Here is a 17,399-nt window from a genome sequence, read left to right as displayed (position 1 = left end):
GCAATTTACAAAATATAAATAATATGCATAAGATATGCAAATTTAAAGCATAAATACATTAGGGATCATTTACAGGAGGCGTGTGCCACCGGACTGTGTCAATTTCTTTGATGCTCAGGTGACACAGGCCTCCTAATAATATCTATGAGGCGATGCAGAGCCATCCTGCATGGCTTTGCATGTACTCATAGATATGGAGTAAGGCAAATCAATGCAAAGTGCTGCGTTGCCTTACTCTTTGTCAAGGAGGTGTTGCATGGATATTGTGGTTACTGTTCCCACATAACATCAATGGATTTTGATGCTGTCCCAGATTTACAAAATCACATAAACCTGGTGCAGTGCCTAAACCTTACACCTCCTCAGAGCACCCGTAACAAGGAAAAATGTTTTACTTTCTCCTCGGTTTTTCCTCTTTCCATGTGTGCTTCATTCTGAAGCACATATAGAATGAGGAAAACGCCTCCATGGATTGTTTTTGTGCAGGAATGTACCCCATCCTGCACAAAAATAATCCGGTCAACAACGCAGACACCCTAGCACCATTCTGCAAGGGTGCCTGCATTGGATCTAGGCCTACATTTTTAAGCCGGCTGAAAAGACAGGAATGCAAGGTATTTGTTAAATAAGGTGCATTCCTATCCTTTCAAGTTGGTGTAGGGCAGTACAGCAAAAAGACTTGCGACGCAGCCCACGCCAATTTTTTGTGCATGAGGCTCATTGCATTTGTTTCCAAATGTGGTTTAGACTTTGTTTCTTGCCCTTTCTCCTGGATTGACCTCACATCCATAAATGTGGTTATTGTAGCAATGATTATTGAGAGTCAGCATCGCTTCCAGGTAGGAAGGTCCTCCTTCCTCTCTGTCCTTTGAGGACTACATCTCTCTGCAGGCAATAATTCAAAACACCTAAACTGCTAATTTTCTTCTGCCACTCCCAGTCATCACCTGAGGGAGTATGCTCTCTGGTATTGATCAAGGGCCATCAAGGGACCAGCGCAGATGTTTAGGCAGAAACCTTTTCCCCTGCTGTAGACCTGGCATGGGAGATGCAGACCGTATAAATATGTTCATCATATAGTGTGTGGGAATTTGCACACATGGTTCTCTTTACAGACGGTGATGCATGCATGCGTGTCTGATAACTCAGTGAGTGCAAAGCTCAGATATGAAGAGGGTTGAATCTTACCTTGGATCATTGGAAGAGAGGGATGCCTTCTCCTTGGATTCAGTGAGAATGAGAAAGGGATTGGGTGAACCTGAGCGTTCACTTCAGGATGATATGGAGGGCCTCTCACTCACAGAGCAGCCAAGCACACACCTGGACACGCAAAAGTGCTCAAAGCAACAGAGGGTAAGGTGCCTGCAAAGGCTTTCTCATGCCCTCTTAAGACTCTTGCAGATGCTCTGTGACCACCCAAGTATTCTGAAGAGACTCTTCACCACTTCCCTCAGAACTGATGCTATCACCCTCTCCCCTCCCCATTGGAGAATTGCACTGTGGTACATACATTCTACCTGATTTCCTAGGCTGGGATAGCTGCAGGAGACATATCACACCTATTCCAAACCAGATTCTGGGCTGACATGAACTGCTGCACAGTTCTGCATTCTGAGTAACTACCACACAATTCTTTTTTTTTTTTAAATGGCTGACTAAGAAACTCTTCTGAACTCGGCTAAAATATAGCTGGACTTTCTGGACCATAACATGTATTGTACCTTATTTACAAGCCTCTTGCGCCACTTTTGCATCATTTTTAACATTGGAAAAGTGAGGTGCGGGTGCTGCAAGGGGCTAAGCCCCCGTATGTTTTATTTTCTTCAATACTCAGGGCCAATTAAGCAGTCAGTGCGTTGGGACCACATGGAAGTTTGTACAGAATCAGGATTGCGAGCTTTGTGTTATTTATCGCAAGCAGAATATTTTGCATGTTTTTCACCATCACCAGGTGCAACCTCGCGCAAAACTTGCAGGCAGAAATCACAGATTCTGAGGGGTTTATCTATGAAGGCCTTGTTATGTTATGTTATGTTAGACTCATTTATTAGGCGCACAGATGCTCCAGCGAAGGAGCGTCCTGGCGCCCGCCAAGGTAGCAACACAACACAACAGAACAAGAAGGGGCCAGTAGGAAAGCTAAGGACGTCACTTTTTCCCATTTTAAAAGTGGCGCACCGGCGGCGCAAGGCCTTCATAAATAAGGCAGTGTGTTTGCAGGGTCCAACTGACCTATAGGGCTGTTTTTTGTTTTGGTTAAATGCGGGCCTCTTTTATTGTCTGCTGGGAATTTCCCTAATATTAAAACAAACTTTGCCTGTAGCAATCTCAAACCCATGCAGTATTCCATACCTTGCAAAAACCTTATACAGCGCCTCCTTAGAAGTACAAACCTGACACAATTTGCACAGATGGACCTCTTTTTTGCTTTCCTAATTCATTAAAGGGGGTGGGGGGTACTTTTAATTTGGTGCCCGGGCCTATTTTCTGTCCTATTCCGACCCTAAATTTGTACACCTTGAAACTGGCAATTTCCCTGCCTTATGCACCATTATAACGTGTCCCAAGAAGAATGATGTAGTCAAATCTTGTGCACTGACTCCTAATCAGTAGGGACTCGTTAATTCGTACTGTGGTATATACTATTACCGCATTCGTTTTTTTGTCCAGCCCTAATAATGGGAGCTTTAATGCTAAGTTTTATAGACCCGTCCTATGATGCTTGTAAAGGTCTAAATAATGTTCTTATGCCCATTTTTTATTCTTTTTTGGATTTAATAGTTCTGCGTTACATGGATGATTCCCACTGCTCTAGAATTCTTCTTAAAGGGTGTGCGAAAATAACTGGGGTTGCAAATTTGCGGAGTATAACATGCGGGTATCAGTGTTTCCACGCTGGTTTCCTGGATTCACTTTTTCCGGTGTTTGACGTTGTGATTTCACCTGCTGTCACCAGCCCAAATCTCAGGGCCATATTATCAAGAAAGGGCGATACATAATCGCCGCTTTTATCGGCAGGAAACTGCCGCTATAGCTGCGATAATGGGCTTGATAATATATACTTGTGATTTCCCATAGCAGCCCAGGTGCTTGTGTTAACCTGGGCTGCTATAGGAATTCACAAGGACATATTATCAAGCCCATTATCGCCGCTTTAGCAGCAGTTTCCTGCCGATAAAAGCGGTGATAATGTATCTCCCTTTCTTGATAATATGGCCCTCAGTTTCTAAAACGCAATGGGGCTTTAATTGGCGTTACCTGCCCTTTCGGAGTTAGGAGGCCACTCACAGTGGCGGAGCAAGGATGGCACAGGCCCTGGTGCAAGCAAGCACAATGGTCCCCTTGACTTCTATTCTATAGTACAATTCAGCAATTATCAGGAACCAGTGGACCCCACAGGACTCTGGGCCCCTGTGCCACTGCACTTTCTGCACCAATGGTAGCTACACACCTGGCCCCTTGCAATGTGAGTCTGTGTCTTGGCCAGGTTTGCATGTACCTAAATCACAGCTTTTAGCTCCCAAATTGCTATATTGAGGGACTTTTCGGCCAGAGGATTACTGCTCATTTTGCTTATAGTTGCCCTTCCCTGCATTTATTTCCAACCTTTGTCATTTACAAACCATTGTAGATGCAACGTTTTCACTGGTGTTCATTGTATCCTCTCAAAGATCCCCTGGAAGCTAGCCTTCATCCTGCCAACTTTAATGTGAATCATCCAATATGTCATGCTATTTCCCATTGTGAAAACCTTTTATTAGGCACTGTTGGAACCCTTCCGATCACCCACATATGAATGAGGTGGGTTTACGAAAGGTGTGCCATGCTGCAAAGTTTATTATTATTGCAAATTGTGTGAAGTTCTAAGAAAAATCTTTGCAAATTAATTTGAAGTTTGTGAAAAAAATTTTTGCTTTGCTATAAGTCCGTAATTTTTTTTTTTTTTTACAAGTTATGTCCCTAGTAATGACTCAGAAACAAGTTAGAGAGAAACTTACCCTAAGTGCATTCTCCTCACAGTGAACAGTAACGCCTTCCCTTGCTTTTCTAATATGTGGTTTTTAATTCGGTATGACGGTCGGACTTATTTCTTGCTTTGGCTGAGTATGACTAATTTCGTATGTCCACTAGCTAAAGTTAATACTATTAAAGAGCTTTAAACTTTACAAATATGTGGTGGTGTGTTCATTTCACTTCATAAGGGGAGATCCTAATTCGCTATTTTGTGTCTAAGGGCCATATGTATCAAAAAAGAGTTTTGCTATTCTCAAATTGCGATTTTTAGCCAATCGCAATTAGAGAATCGCAAAATGCAATGTATGTAGGATTTGCAAAAATGGTTGCGAATCCTACTTATTCCTTATTAGCGAACTGCAAATTGAGATTCGCAATTTAGGTATACTTTCCTATGCATTCCAAAGGGCTAGGAGGCGCATAGGTATTAATGGGAAGACATTCCCAATTTGCGATGACCAATTAGAGAATTGCAAATTGAGAATGCAATTTCAAGGGTGCAAAAAGGACACCCTGTTGCAGCCCTGAAATATGCATGTGTGCACATTTTGCGCACATACATGCCTTAAGGGCATGTATGTACGACATATGGCACTTTAAAAAAATCAAAAAAGTACTTGAAGTTGGTGGTAATTTGCAATTCCTTAAGGCCAAATAGCAAATTGCTGGTGCTTCCAGAATTGCATTTAAGGAATCCCAATTTGCAATTCCTGAATTGCATTTGCAAAATAGAGGATCACAAATTTTGCAATTCTCTATTTTGCAATGGCCTTTTGGGATGATACATCCCAAAAGGCTTTTTCCAATTCGTAAACGGGCAGATTCTGAGAATCTGCCCATTTGCAAATGAGAAAAAGACTTGATACATATGGCCCTAAATCTGAAAAGGAGTCAGTAAAAAACACAGGTCATTCAGACCCTCATTACGGACATCCAGAGCGGTATCTCTTGGGGTTACCGTTCTACCTAGTGCATCTGTTTGTGAACAGAAAACTGTTGGGTTCACAAATACTGGACCTCGGTGTAACGGATGCGGTTTGCACCTTGTAAAATTGGAGAGCAGGGGTCAGGGGCTGCTGATACAAGCAAAGTGCGGTTCTAGCCTACTCCCTGGGGCTCTGTGGCAGGGGGGTTCAAACAACACTTCCCCCGCCAGCCCAAAGCCCGTCTTGGAATCTTTCTTCCAACCCTCCCTCCCCCTACCTAGATCTGCCCACCCTTTTCACATTGAATAGAATAATCCACAGAATCAGGGCACACTGCATATTTAAAGGCCAGGTTGAGTTGTGGGACGCCTGCTGGAATCAGAGGGGTATTCCTGCTCCTAAACACATCCTGCTCATAGCTAGGGTTTTAGAGGTTCTCCATTAACTTTAAAAATTGCCATACTGACACTTGAAATCTTCCAAAGAGACATATCCATGGAAAATGTGGCCACCACTAGGAACACCATTGCATTCCAACTATAGATACATATATCAGACACACAGCTCTCATGCTAATGTTTGTAGCAGGTGACTTTTGACCTTCAAGTTGCAAAAGAATCTCTGCGAACCCCTGAATGATATGTTTCTTCTGCAATCTTTGAATTTAGCCCTGAACAAACATCAATCAACCTGTGCCACCTCTTCCATTGAGTAAGGGTCCATTCATTGATAGTCATAAAAATATATGCCTACGTATATTAATCAGACAGGTCTCTATTTGTGACCTCCTGTGATTACAGCAGATGCAGGGATGAAGGCCGCCCAGGGACTGAGACCTCCGTCGCTGCATTGGCATTCCCACTCTTTGTGCAATCTGTATTTAAAAGGATTCCATGCCCCTTAAAAGGACAGGTCCTGCTGTAAAAATCATCTCCCTTTGTGAAGACTTTAGAGGTAGAAGGAAGTGCCCACTGCTTACCACTCCCCCCAAGGCCACCAAGATAAGTTCTAAAGGGGAAACTCTCCCATAAAGATAGCTTTGCCTTTGCAAATCAGTTAGCATGCCAGCGTGGGGATCAGTCACTGATCAATGATGTTCAACTGCAATTGCGGTTGCAAAACCCCAATAGATCCTTTTCCAAATAGGAAGGGGATCCCCTTTTTGTCTCTCCTCCCATTTGAGATTCGTAATGGATCAGAGAAGCCCTTATGATAGTGGTAAATGTTTTTCTGAATCGTAAAAGAGCAGTTGTACGTTGAAAAAAACAATTTTGCGTGATGACAAAACCTGTGGCCTAAATTAACTCACCATGGTAAGTTAGATTCTGGTTGCTGGCATTTGCCATAGCCTGTCAGTTGCAGCAGAGTCAGACAACCCTATCCCAATATCTATAGGGTCATTTGACTTTGTCAGAGCAAGTGAAATGCCTTAAATTGATACTTCAGCTAACAATCTAAATTCACAAAAAGAAAATGAGACAGAAGTCTTACTTTACGACTTCTGTATTCACAAAGTCGTAAAGTTAGACTTTTGTCTCAGTTTAACTTATGTGTTGGTCTTAAGTTTAACTGAGACCAAAAGTCTAGTCTAAGTTAAACTTAAGACCAAAACTTAAGTTAAACTGAGACAAAAGTCTAACTGGACTACTCTCAAATGCCCTTTGTGACTATTGAAAGTCTTAAAGTTAGACTTTCGTCTCAGTTTACCTTTATGAATTGGGCCCAAGGTTCCTCTGCCCAATTTATAACTGAGGGATCCAAAGAATTTCCATTTGCAGAGACTTATCTGGCTCGAGTGGTGTAAACACATGACCTCGTGGCTCACCACTGGGTTGCAGGTCATAGTGATACTTTCCATGCCCTAAATAGGAAAGGGTGACCATTGTTTTTTTTTAATCAGGAACAACCTCCCTCTTTGGGAGTTTAGAGCTGAAGAACAAAGTTTGCTGAGTGGTCAAAACAAACATGACCAGATTGTCAATCTTTTTAGCCATTAGAACAACTGCCACACCAGTGTTTGCAGTGAAGGCCTGAAATCCCCACCAGACAGGTGGAATATCTAAACCTAGAAGGGCGTTTCTTTTCCAGGGGAACAGAGGCTATAGACGTTGGATGACAGCAAACCCTCCACCGACATATACATGAGAGCCTGTATCTTCAATGCATCAAGGTAGAGAAATTGAGCAAAATTAAATTGAATAAAAGTGGCACGCGTTATTTGCATCATTTGCAAATGCTACGTAAAACAGTTTGTTATTTTTTTCTTTCTGCCAAAGTCTCAGATTTAAAGCTCTCAATCCTGCATATGTTGCTGTGCTTTTTCTAGCAGTGGCCATATTTTATTAAGTATTAATTTAGATGCGGTTGTGGGAATTTTATTCCTAGGTACGCCAGGTGAATGGCATTATGTTCTTCTATGAAGGGGATTGTTTATAATTTAGGTTTGTTGTGCTTCCTCCATTTTAAGGTAGGATGATGCTTATTCAGAGAGCAGTGGTTAGTTGGTCAAAAGACAACCTTGAAACGGTCTGGTGACAGTCACTCCTTTACATTGCTTTTTGGTACTTTAATGTTTCCTGGTGACAATAGAGTCATATGTGTGCATTAGAACCTCATCTGAAGCTCATATTTCAATAAATCCTAATCTGTACAGTGTTAGGGGTAGGGAAGTCCAATTGAATTTATCAGATACTTTCCCCACATTCTATAGTATATCTTTTTGTAAGGCTGAATCACCGTACATGTCTGAGGCATGTACTGGTTTTGGTCACACTCTGTGCTACTGTAGATGTGGTGGACTTATACTGATGTCAGATCAGATTCTAAAATCACAATTTTCTTTGCCACATGACGTGAGTCCTTTTCACATAATGACACAGTTGTAATGAGTGACCTGGTGCCTAGGCCGGAGTGGAACCCAAGTCTTTGGTACAGAAAGAAAGCCACAAAGCTTGATCAAATCTCCAGCCATTACTAACTTGATCTGTTCATAAAGATATGTCATGATGTCACAGTGACAATTTCAATGGATTCATAAACATCATGTTATGAAGGCCTCATCTTCATATGTTTGTAGTTGGAGCCGCTGGTGCCTATGGTTTACAAAAGGGGATGATGGACGGAGCGTTTGAACAAATGCCTATGGTTTGGCAAATGTTTTCTAAGATCTGGTCATGTGTGTCAAGAGTGTGTTTATGGGTTAAACAGTTATCAATTATGCTAACAATGAAGTGGACCAAGTGGCTTTTTCTGCCAATCTAGCAAAGGGTATTTTGTTCAGCCAGTTACATTTCATTGCCTTATTCTGATTTTGAATGATGCTGGTTATCAAACTAGTTATTGTAAGTCTAGCTTTGTGTGATCGTACTGCTGGGTCAATGGACACTTATGTGATTTGTTTTTTTTTGTTTTTGATATGATGTTCACACATTCAAAATACTTCTTCCTGAGAGTTTTCAGAGGTGTCTCTGTGATTCCCCTTGTGGTTTGGTTGCTTGCTTGCTTGCTTTGCAATCCACAATCCACAATCCCATTAATTTAAGAGCGTTCTGTGACTTAGATGGATTCTAGTGTTGCTCCTCTTTAAAACTATGTGACTTCTCATACCCTGAGATGATTGTGTGTGCATTCCAACTGTGTGATTGCTTCTCCACCCATCTCTCATCCACCCATATATACTTAATTATTTCCTACTTTCTAGCCGTGTACAATAGGTAATGTGACTCAGCTTACAGGAAAAAAGAAATACATACAAGCAAACCTCAGACTTGCTCTTTGGCTATTTAAAGAGTGAAAGTGAGCAGACACCTAATTCTTAAAAAGTTGCCACTTCTGATAGCTTATTTCCAATGCATGAAGATTCAAAGCTCTTAGCAGAGTCATCTGCAGGTAGGAACACTCCACTGGGAGAGCACTCTACTGACTTCTATCCACCCTGGCAGAGATCATACCTCAGCAGTGTGATGTATTGTTAGAGGAATCCCAGTGTAGAAAGGAAAAATAATAAGCAAAAAAGACCAAGGTTTTGCTAATACAATTCTAAACAATGTTTGTGGGAGCTTGGATTAGAGGTCTGTAAGTGTGGCTGCGAACACCTTACTTCACCTTCGTAGTCCATGGTGAAGATATATCCTCTGTCCCACAAGGAATATTTTTTGCTTTTCCCTGTATCCTTAGCATTACCTCCTGGTTGCGCTTTTTCCTATCTTTCTTGGTGAGCAGTAAATGTTCGGAATGAGCTCTCAGTTACTTTTTCAAGAAGATTAAAGTACATTGGCCAGTGAAGAAATTAAATAAATTAGAGATTGGTGGGTTTCATCCCAAATGTTTGGTTTATATTAGGGCCCATTTGATGCCTCTTGAGTGAAGAAAGAGTTAAGACAGAACTCAACAGTTAAAAATTAGGAAGGATTGCTGTCACATTAATCTGGTATTGCACTCTCAATTATTTACTATTGCTATTTGTTTTAAAGCTCATTGTCAACTTCCGGCTGTGGAAATATATACCTGCTTCCCAAAAAGTTCCATACTTTGGGATAATCCTGACATATTCGATTATCATGATGCACCTTTGGAAAAATGCATTTACTGCTGGAGTTGAACATCGCCCAACTGGCTGTGGGCTCTTCACACCAAACATGGAGTCTTATTCCAAGGCGGGGGACGTCGCTTTTGGGATTCTGGCTGCAGTTCACTTGGAAACCGTTATCCCTTCCAACAACATCTTGTTCATCGAACCTCCGGCTCCAAGGCGTTGTGAAAAGTAAATGCATGGCCTGTATTTGGAATCTTCTTCATATACTATTTTCAATCAATTCTGTGGGCAACTGGTATCAATGAGTCATTTAAAGAAATATCATAGCTTTTCTAATGTTTTACTTGTGCATCCTACTCTACTGTGTTTCCTGTGGGTATATATGCTCTACCTTCAATTATATTCAAAATACAAGGCAGCAGAGGTGTATAGCTTGTGCTTTCTTTCTCTTATTCCCATTTTGCACAATTAAGGGTATTTCATGTGTCAACCGGTTGGTCTCTACCTAATAGTCATCTGACCTGCTACTACATAGTACTTCCTAATCCCAACACATACCCAGGAGCCGAGAGGCATGGCTCATCCATGGTGCCTCTGCTGCAGGAGCATGAATTACAAGGTGGCTGACTCTTTGTGCATCCTACATTGAGGTGCCATAATGGGCTCTACATTTGTTTGTAGCCCAGACAAGTAACATTGGGTAGAAGGTACACCCTTCCCTCCAAAAGTACCAGTCCCACTTTTCTAGTGGTAGGCAACACTGGAAATTCAAGTTTTAGATTCTTAGATTTAAGCTTGGCCTTCAGTGTTTCTGATTGTAAATGTCTTCTATGGTTTGCATGTTGAAAGCTTAAAGTTGATGCCCTCAGAAATGGCAATCAGACCAATATAACCCGGTTATCAAAGCTACCACCTCAGTATACCATAGAATCTTGACAAGGATGGACTCTACTAATTTTCTTTTTCGCTGTGACCATGTACCATGTTATGGATACTTCAGACATGGCAGACCATTTTCTGGTCCCCTTAGTCTCTTCACTAGACTAGCATTCCCCTCATTGTGACAAATACTTTTGAGCTTTGGTGTTCCTCAATGAAGAAAGGTGCATTTAGTGATAAGTTGTAATATGACATCTGTCGAAAAGTGATGGATGTCTTAATTGTCAACTTTTTTGGTTCCCCTGCCTAATTTGGTGGTGTGGAAACCACTGTATTGCTAGATGCAGAGCAGAACCATTAGTAATGCTTGAAGGTAGAAGGCAGGAAGGTGTTGGAATGCATGACCACCTTTAGGAATGTCTTTTTCTTTCAGATCCACTGTGTTTTTGCTAGCCTAGGACTGCATGGATGGCCACAGGAAAGACGAACAATGAATATCCCAAACATGGTGGGGATATACCCCCATCATGTCAAGAACACTGATTTTGTAGTGTTAAAAAAAAAGAAAACACATATACTAATTGGGCTATCATGTTGCTGTGGTTTAGCTGGCTGGCCGGATTTGTATTTTTTTTATATAAAACTGTTGCTACCATGTCAGCTGAAGCACATTCGATGAAAAATCCTACTCGACCATTATGGATCATTAAGTATGGTTAATGCAACTGAATATGTCCACATGCAAAGGTCTAAACACCTTCCTTAGAGTGGTGCTTGGCAAGTGGCTGTAGAGAGATTAGCCTCTTAAGGCCAATTGGTCACACAGCAATGTAACAAAAAATCTTTTCCAAATCAGAAATGTTGATTTCCTTACTGTAAATTGAGTTATTCACTCATCAAGCAAGCCGGGCTGAAGATGGCCGGAATGCCAGAAACCGGTACTCGGAAGCTTGTTTCCGGTCCAGGGAAGGCATGGCTTGGCAGTTCGGGCTGGACTGTTCCCATGAGGCACAGGGTCAGACTGATTTGCATATGGCCATGTCTGAACTGGGGTGGCAGAGTGAGCTAAAGAACGGTGATGGATTAAACCCAGATCTGTTGACTGGGTGTGAGTGTTTGATTGGTTCAGATGCTCCGTCCATCACCACCCCCTTTTGTACCACACAACGCAGCAAAGCATGTTTGGCTGCTGCGCTGTGGTCTGTGAAAATCTGGGCATACGTCTCTGGAAAACTAGACTGCAACTGCAATTATAAACCTGATTGAAAGGTATGTAATGGACACCTAACCAAGGAACCGATTTCAATTGGTGTAGGGTACTCTGTACACATTTAATGTTAGATAGGATAACTTAATAGTTGATAACAGTAAGTATTATTTCAGTCTTTAGTTATACTGTTCAAATGTATGTTTGTGTTTATTTCATTTTTCCCTCCCTCTAGTTCGATGATAAAATATAAACTGGTAACAGGATATTAGGCCAATTAAACTTGACAGTGCTATTTATTGAGTCACTATGTTGTATGAATGTTGGTTTCTTGTAATATTTACTATCTATTGTGGGACACCCCCGCGCCGCACGGCCACCAGCTGCTGCGTGTGCCCCTCTGCTGTGCCCTGCCTCGCTGCCTGCCTCGCTGCCGGCTGACCCTGCTGTTTTGCCATTCATTGGTGCTTGTTTTCTGTTTTCTCAATCTTTGCCCGTGTTAGCGTTTTCTGACGGTAATTTGTGCTTGTTTTCTGGTTTCTTAGTCTCTCCCCGTGTTTAGCATTTTTTGCCTGTAATTTGTGCTTGTTTTCTGTTTTCTTAGTCTTTTCCCGTGTTTAGCGTCTTTGCCTGTAAATTGTGCTTGTTCTTAAGCCTCCGGCCGTCCTCCGGCCTGTTTCCCGCCTCCCTCGCCGCCCCCGCTTCCCGCCACCACCGCCGACCCCGCCCCTTCTTTCCTTCTGTTCCCTCCCCGCTCCCGCCTCCCAGCTGCCCCGCCCACCCGCGCACTTGGCCTTAAATGGCGACCGTGCGACACAGGTAAGTGTGACCCACTTGTGGGACACCCCCGCGCCGCACGGCCACCAGCTGCTGCGTGTGCCCCTCTGCTGTGCCCTGCCTCGCTGCCTGCCTCGCTGCCGGCTGACCCTGCTGTTTTGCCATTCATTGGTGCTTGTTTTCTGTTTTCTCAATCTTTGCCCGTGTTAGCGTTTTCTGACGGTAATTTGTGCTTGTTTTCTGGTTTCTTAGTCTCTCCCCGTGTTTAGCATTTTTTGCCTGTAATTTGTGCTTGTTTTCTGTTTTCTTAGTCTTTTCCCGTGTTTAGCGTCTTTGCCTGTAAATTGTGCTTGTTCTTAAGCCTCCGGCCGTCCTCCGGCCTGTTTCCCGCCTCCCTCGCCGCCCCCGCTTCCCGCCACCACCGCCGACCCCGCCCCTTCTTTCCTTCTGTTCCCTCCCCGCTCCCGCCTCCCAGCTGCCCCGCCCACCCGCGCACTTGGCCTTAAATGGCGACCGTGCGACACAGGTAAGTGTGACCCACTTGTGGGACACCCCCGCGCCGCACGGCCACCAGCTGCTGCGTGTGCCCCTCTGCTGTGCCCTGCCTCGCTGCCTGCCTCGCTGCCGGCTGACCCTGCTGTTTTGCCATTCATTGGTGCTTGTTTTCTGTTTTCTCAATCTTTGCCCGTGTTAGCGTTTTCTGACGGTAATTTGTGCTTGTTTTCTGGTTTCTTAGTCTCTCCCCGTGTTTAGCATTTTTTGCCTGTAATTTGTGCTTGTTTTCTGTTTTCTTAGTCTTTTCCCGTGTTTAGCGTCTTTGCCTGTAAATTGTGCTTGTTCTTAAGCCTCCGGCCGTCCTCCGGCCTGTTTCCCGCCTCCCTCGCCGCCCCCGCTTCCCGGCACCACCGCCGACCCCGCCCCTTCTTTCCTTCTGTTCCCTCCCCGCTCCCGCCTCCCAGCTGCCCCGCCCACCTGCGCACTTGGCCTTAAATGGCGACCGTGCGAACGCGCAGCGTTGACGCGCAGCGGGCGCGCCGATTGTGCGCCGAAGGCGCGCCAAAGGTAAGCCCGTCTGCGCCCGTCCGCGCCTGGACCGCGCCCAGCGCCAGGACCCCTGGCCCCCACCGACGGAAGCCGACCCGACGAACCTACAACGCCGCCGATCTCATCGCACTCAACACCGGCCGCATCCCAGAATGTCACCGAGCCGCCCCGAAGCACACCCACGGACCCTTCAGCTGCCACGCCTGCAAGTTCACCTGCATCCGGACCTTCCCTGCACCCGCCAAGCCGAACACCAGCAGCAACCACCTCAAGTGCATCCTACTCAACACCCGCTCCGTCCACAGACACGCCGTCGAACTCTGGAACCTCCTCGACACCACCGCCCCCGACGTTGCCTTCCTCACCGAGACCTGGATGAACGCCTCTTCAGCTCCCGACATCGCCATCGCCATCCCAGAGGGCTACAAGATCACCCGGAGGGACCGCACCGCCAACCAGACGGGAGGAGGCATCGCCATCATCCACAAAGACACCATCCGCATCACGACCAACACCGACGACACCCTAACCACCGCTGAACACCTGCACTTCCAGATCCACACCAACCCGAACACCACCCTCAGAGGCACCCTGATCTACCGACCCCCGGGACCACGCACACGATTCAGCGAGGACATCGCCGACTTCGTCAGCCCGCACGCTCTCCCCTCCGCCGACTACATCCTCCTGGGGGACCTCAACTTCCACCTGGAGAGCAACAGCGACCGCAACACCATCAGCCTGCTCGACAACCTCGCCAACCTCGGACTCAAGCAGCTGGTGTCCACCCCCACCTACCTCGCCGGACACACACTGGACGCCGTCTTCTCATCCAGCAAAGACGTCACCTTCAGCCACGCCACTGGACTCCACTGGACGGACCACAGCTGCGTCCACTTCACCTTCAAAAGAACGACGATCCACCACCACCAGCAACAGGTTGCCCGAAGAAGCTGGAACAAGATCACAGCCGACCAGCTCACCGCTTCCCTGAGCCAGCACCCTCCCGCCAGCTCAGCGAACCCCAGCCAAGCCGCCGACAACCTCACGAGGTGGATCAACAACTGCGCGGACGAACTCGCCCCTCTGAGAACCCCACCCAGCAGACCCTGCAGCAGAAAAACACCATGGTTCACCGACGAACTCAAGAGCTCCAAGAAGAACTGTCGAGCCCTCGAGAAAGTCTGGAGAAGGGAACCAACTACGGACAACATGACCACCCTCAAGCTCGCCACCCGGAAACACCACCAACTGATCCGCGCCACCAAGAAAAATACATACAAGGATCGACTGGACAACAACGCACACAACTGCAAGGAACTCTTCAACATCGTGAAAGAGCTCTCCAACCCCAACGCCGGAAACAATGACATCACCCCGTCGCAAGACCTCTGCAACTCCCTCGCGTCCTACTTCCACAACAAGATCACGGACATACACAACAGCTTCAACAACCATCCTACGCAAGCCACAACCGCAACAACGCCACCCACCACCACCCTCCGCACCTGGACCCCGATCACCACCGAAGACACCATCCGCACCATGAACTCCATCCACTCCGGATCTCCGACTGACCCCTGCCCTCACCACGTCTTCAACAAGGCCGACGCTGTCATCGCACCCCACCTGCGGGACATCATCAACACCTCCTTCGACACCGCCACCTTCCCTGAGAGCTGGAAGCACGCCGAACTCAGCGCTCTTCTCAAGAAACCCACAGCAGACCCCACCGACCTCAAGAACTACCGTCCCATCTCGCTCCTCCCGTTCCCGGCCAAAGTCATCGAGAAGACCGTCAACAAACAGCTGGCCGCCTTCCTCGAGACGAATGGATCCCTCGACCCCTCACAGTCGGGCTTCCGAGCGAACCACAGCACCGAGACCGCCCTCATCGCTGCCACCGATGACCTTCGAACTCTGATGGACAACGGAGAAACAGCGGCCCTCATCCTCCTGGACCTCTCCGCGGCTTTCGACACTGTCTGCCACCGCACCCTAATACAGCGCCTCGGCAACATCGGAATCCAGGACAAGGCACTGGAATGGATCACCTCCTTCCTCGACGGAAGAACACAGAGAGTCCGACTACCACCGTACAAGTCAGAGGCCACCAAAGTCATCTGCGGCGTCCCTCAAGGATCCTCACTGAGCCCCACCCTCTTCAACGTCTACATGAGCCCCCTCGCGGCCATCGCACGCCAACACAACCTCAACATAATCTCCTACGCCGACGACACCCAGCTGATCCTCTCCCTGACCAACGACCCCGCCACCGCCAGAGCCAACCTGCACGAAGGGATGAGAGATGTAGCCGAATGGATGACGACCAGCCGCCTGAAACTGAACTCGGACAAGACGGAGGTCCTCATCCTGGGCTCCTCGCCATCCGCCTGGGACGACTCCTGGTGGCCCCCCGCCCTGGGCACCGCACCCAAACCGACGGACCACGCACGCAACCTGGGCTTCATCCTGGACTCCTCCCTCTCCATGACCAGACAAGTAAACGCCGTCTCCTCGTCTTGCTTCAACATCCTGCGCATGCTACGCAAGATCTTCCGGTGGATCCCCACCGTGACGCGGCAGACGGTCACCCAGGCCCTCGTCACCAGCCGACTGGACTACGGCAACGCCCTCTACACCGGAACCACCGCCAAGCTCCAGAAGAGACTCCAGCGGATCCAGAACGCCTCGGCCAGACTCATCCTCGACATCCCCCGACGCAGCCACATCTCCGGACACCTGAGAAATCTGCACTGGCTCCCGGTCAACAAGAGAATCACCTTCCGTCTCCTCACCCACGCACACAAAGCCCTACACGACCAAGGCCCGAGCTACCTCAACAACCGGATCAACTTATACACTCCCAAGCGCCTCCTCAGATCAAACAACCACGCCCTCGCCGCCGTCCCCCGCATCCGAAGAGCGACAACAGGAGGAAGGTCCTTCTCCTACCTGGCCGCCAAGACCTGGAACTCACTCCCGACCGACCTGCGCCCGACCCAAGACCACCTCTCCTTCAGGAAGAAGCTCAAGACCTGGCTGTTCGAGCAGTAACGGCACCCCCCCCACCCAGCGCCTTGAGACCCTACGGGTGAGTAGTGCGCTCTACAAATGACCTGATTGATTGATTGATTGATTATTTAAAATATAAAAAGAGATACAGCTAATAAATGGAGACCTTCAGACCTATACCAAGATTAATATAACATTTGCATAACAGAATTTACCAAACTCATTAAGCATTTAGGGGTGAACATTGGGAATTTTAAAATATATATTTATAATTAAAACTCTATTGATACTCAATGTTAATGGTTTGCAAACAATGCAAGGAACGTCTGTGTGAAGCTGTAAATGTCTCGGAAAAACCAGTAAGTATCTCAAATGGTCCTCTTAAGGGGATTGAAACCAATTTGAAGGCTGTGACAAAAGTGGAATAGATGGACTAGTGGGGAGCTTTTCCTAACTGGAAAAAATCTTATAACATAGAGGTTTTTATCCTTGTTCACACTAGTATGAGATGAACTGCCACTTTGCATGGACATTGGGTTGATGCAATGTTCACACTTGCAAGGTGATGTCTATATGATGAAGACAAACTAGCAGACAGTCAGGACTTTGGCATATTCTATTGTTGTCTTGGAGCTAGATCTCATTGATTATCCCCTAAAATTGCTGAACCTAGTAAATCTTTTAAATTTCTGATTTTCTTTGAACAATCTCCAAATTATAAGTGAAAGAGGCACAGGTTAGCTCATCAGTCATGAATATTCTTCATTGATCTCAATAAGGTTCATAGAGGTTGTTCAACTGAAGGCTCATAATCCCCATGTGCCGATGTGAAATGGTTATCCAAGCTATTAATCATGATATCTAGATGGACCTCATCGATCCAACAGAAGTTTGATCACCCTCAATTGATGCTCTCATTCTGCATATGTTGCTGGATTCCTGCCTCTTTTTCTGAGTTACTGTGAATGCACTTCTAGTTCCCTGTACTTTAGTTTTAAGTCAT

At 46.2% G+C, this 17,399-nt stretch overlaps 1 protein-coding gene across 1 annotated transcript in view; it reads left to right on the top strand.

Annotated features, from left to right (window-relative positions):
• The first annotated feature begins 1,167 nt into the window (after positions 1 to 1,167).
• LOC144783897 (vomeronasal type-2 receptor 26-like) overlaps positions 1,168 to 17,399 on the top strand; it is a 74,151-nt gene continuing 57,919 nt past the window's right edge. Inside the window, exons 1-2 of the mRNA XM_078662639.1 lie at positions 1,168 to 1,353; positions 9,413 to 9,702. Coding sequence (XP_078518765.1) covers positions 1,168 to 1,353; positions 9,413 to 9,702 — 476 coding nt within the window. The remainder of the gene's footprint in view (positions 1,354 to 9,412; positions 9,703 to 17,399) is intronic.

Source organism: Lissotriton helveticus, chromosome 10 (assembly GCF_964261635.1).
Source record: "Lissotriton helveticus chromosome 10, aLisHel1.1, whole genome shotgun sequence".
Lineage (NCBI taxonomy): Eukaryota > Metazoa > Chordata > Amphibia > Caudata > Salamandridae > Lissotriton > Lissotriton helveticus.
Note: the sequence above shows the minus strand (reverse complement) of the source record. Positions and strands in the feature narration are given on the sequence as shown.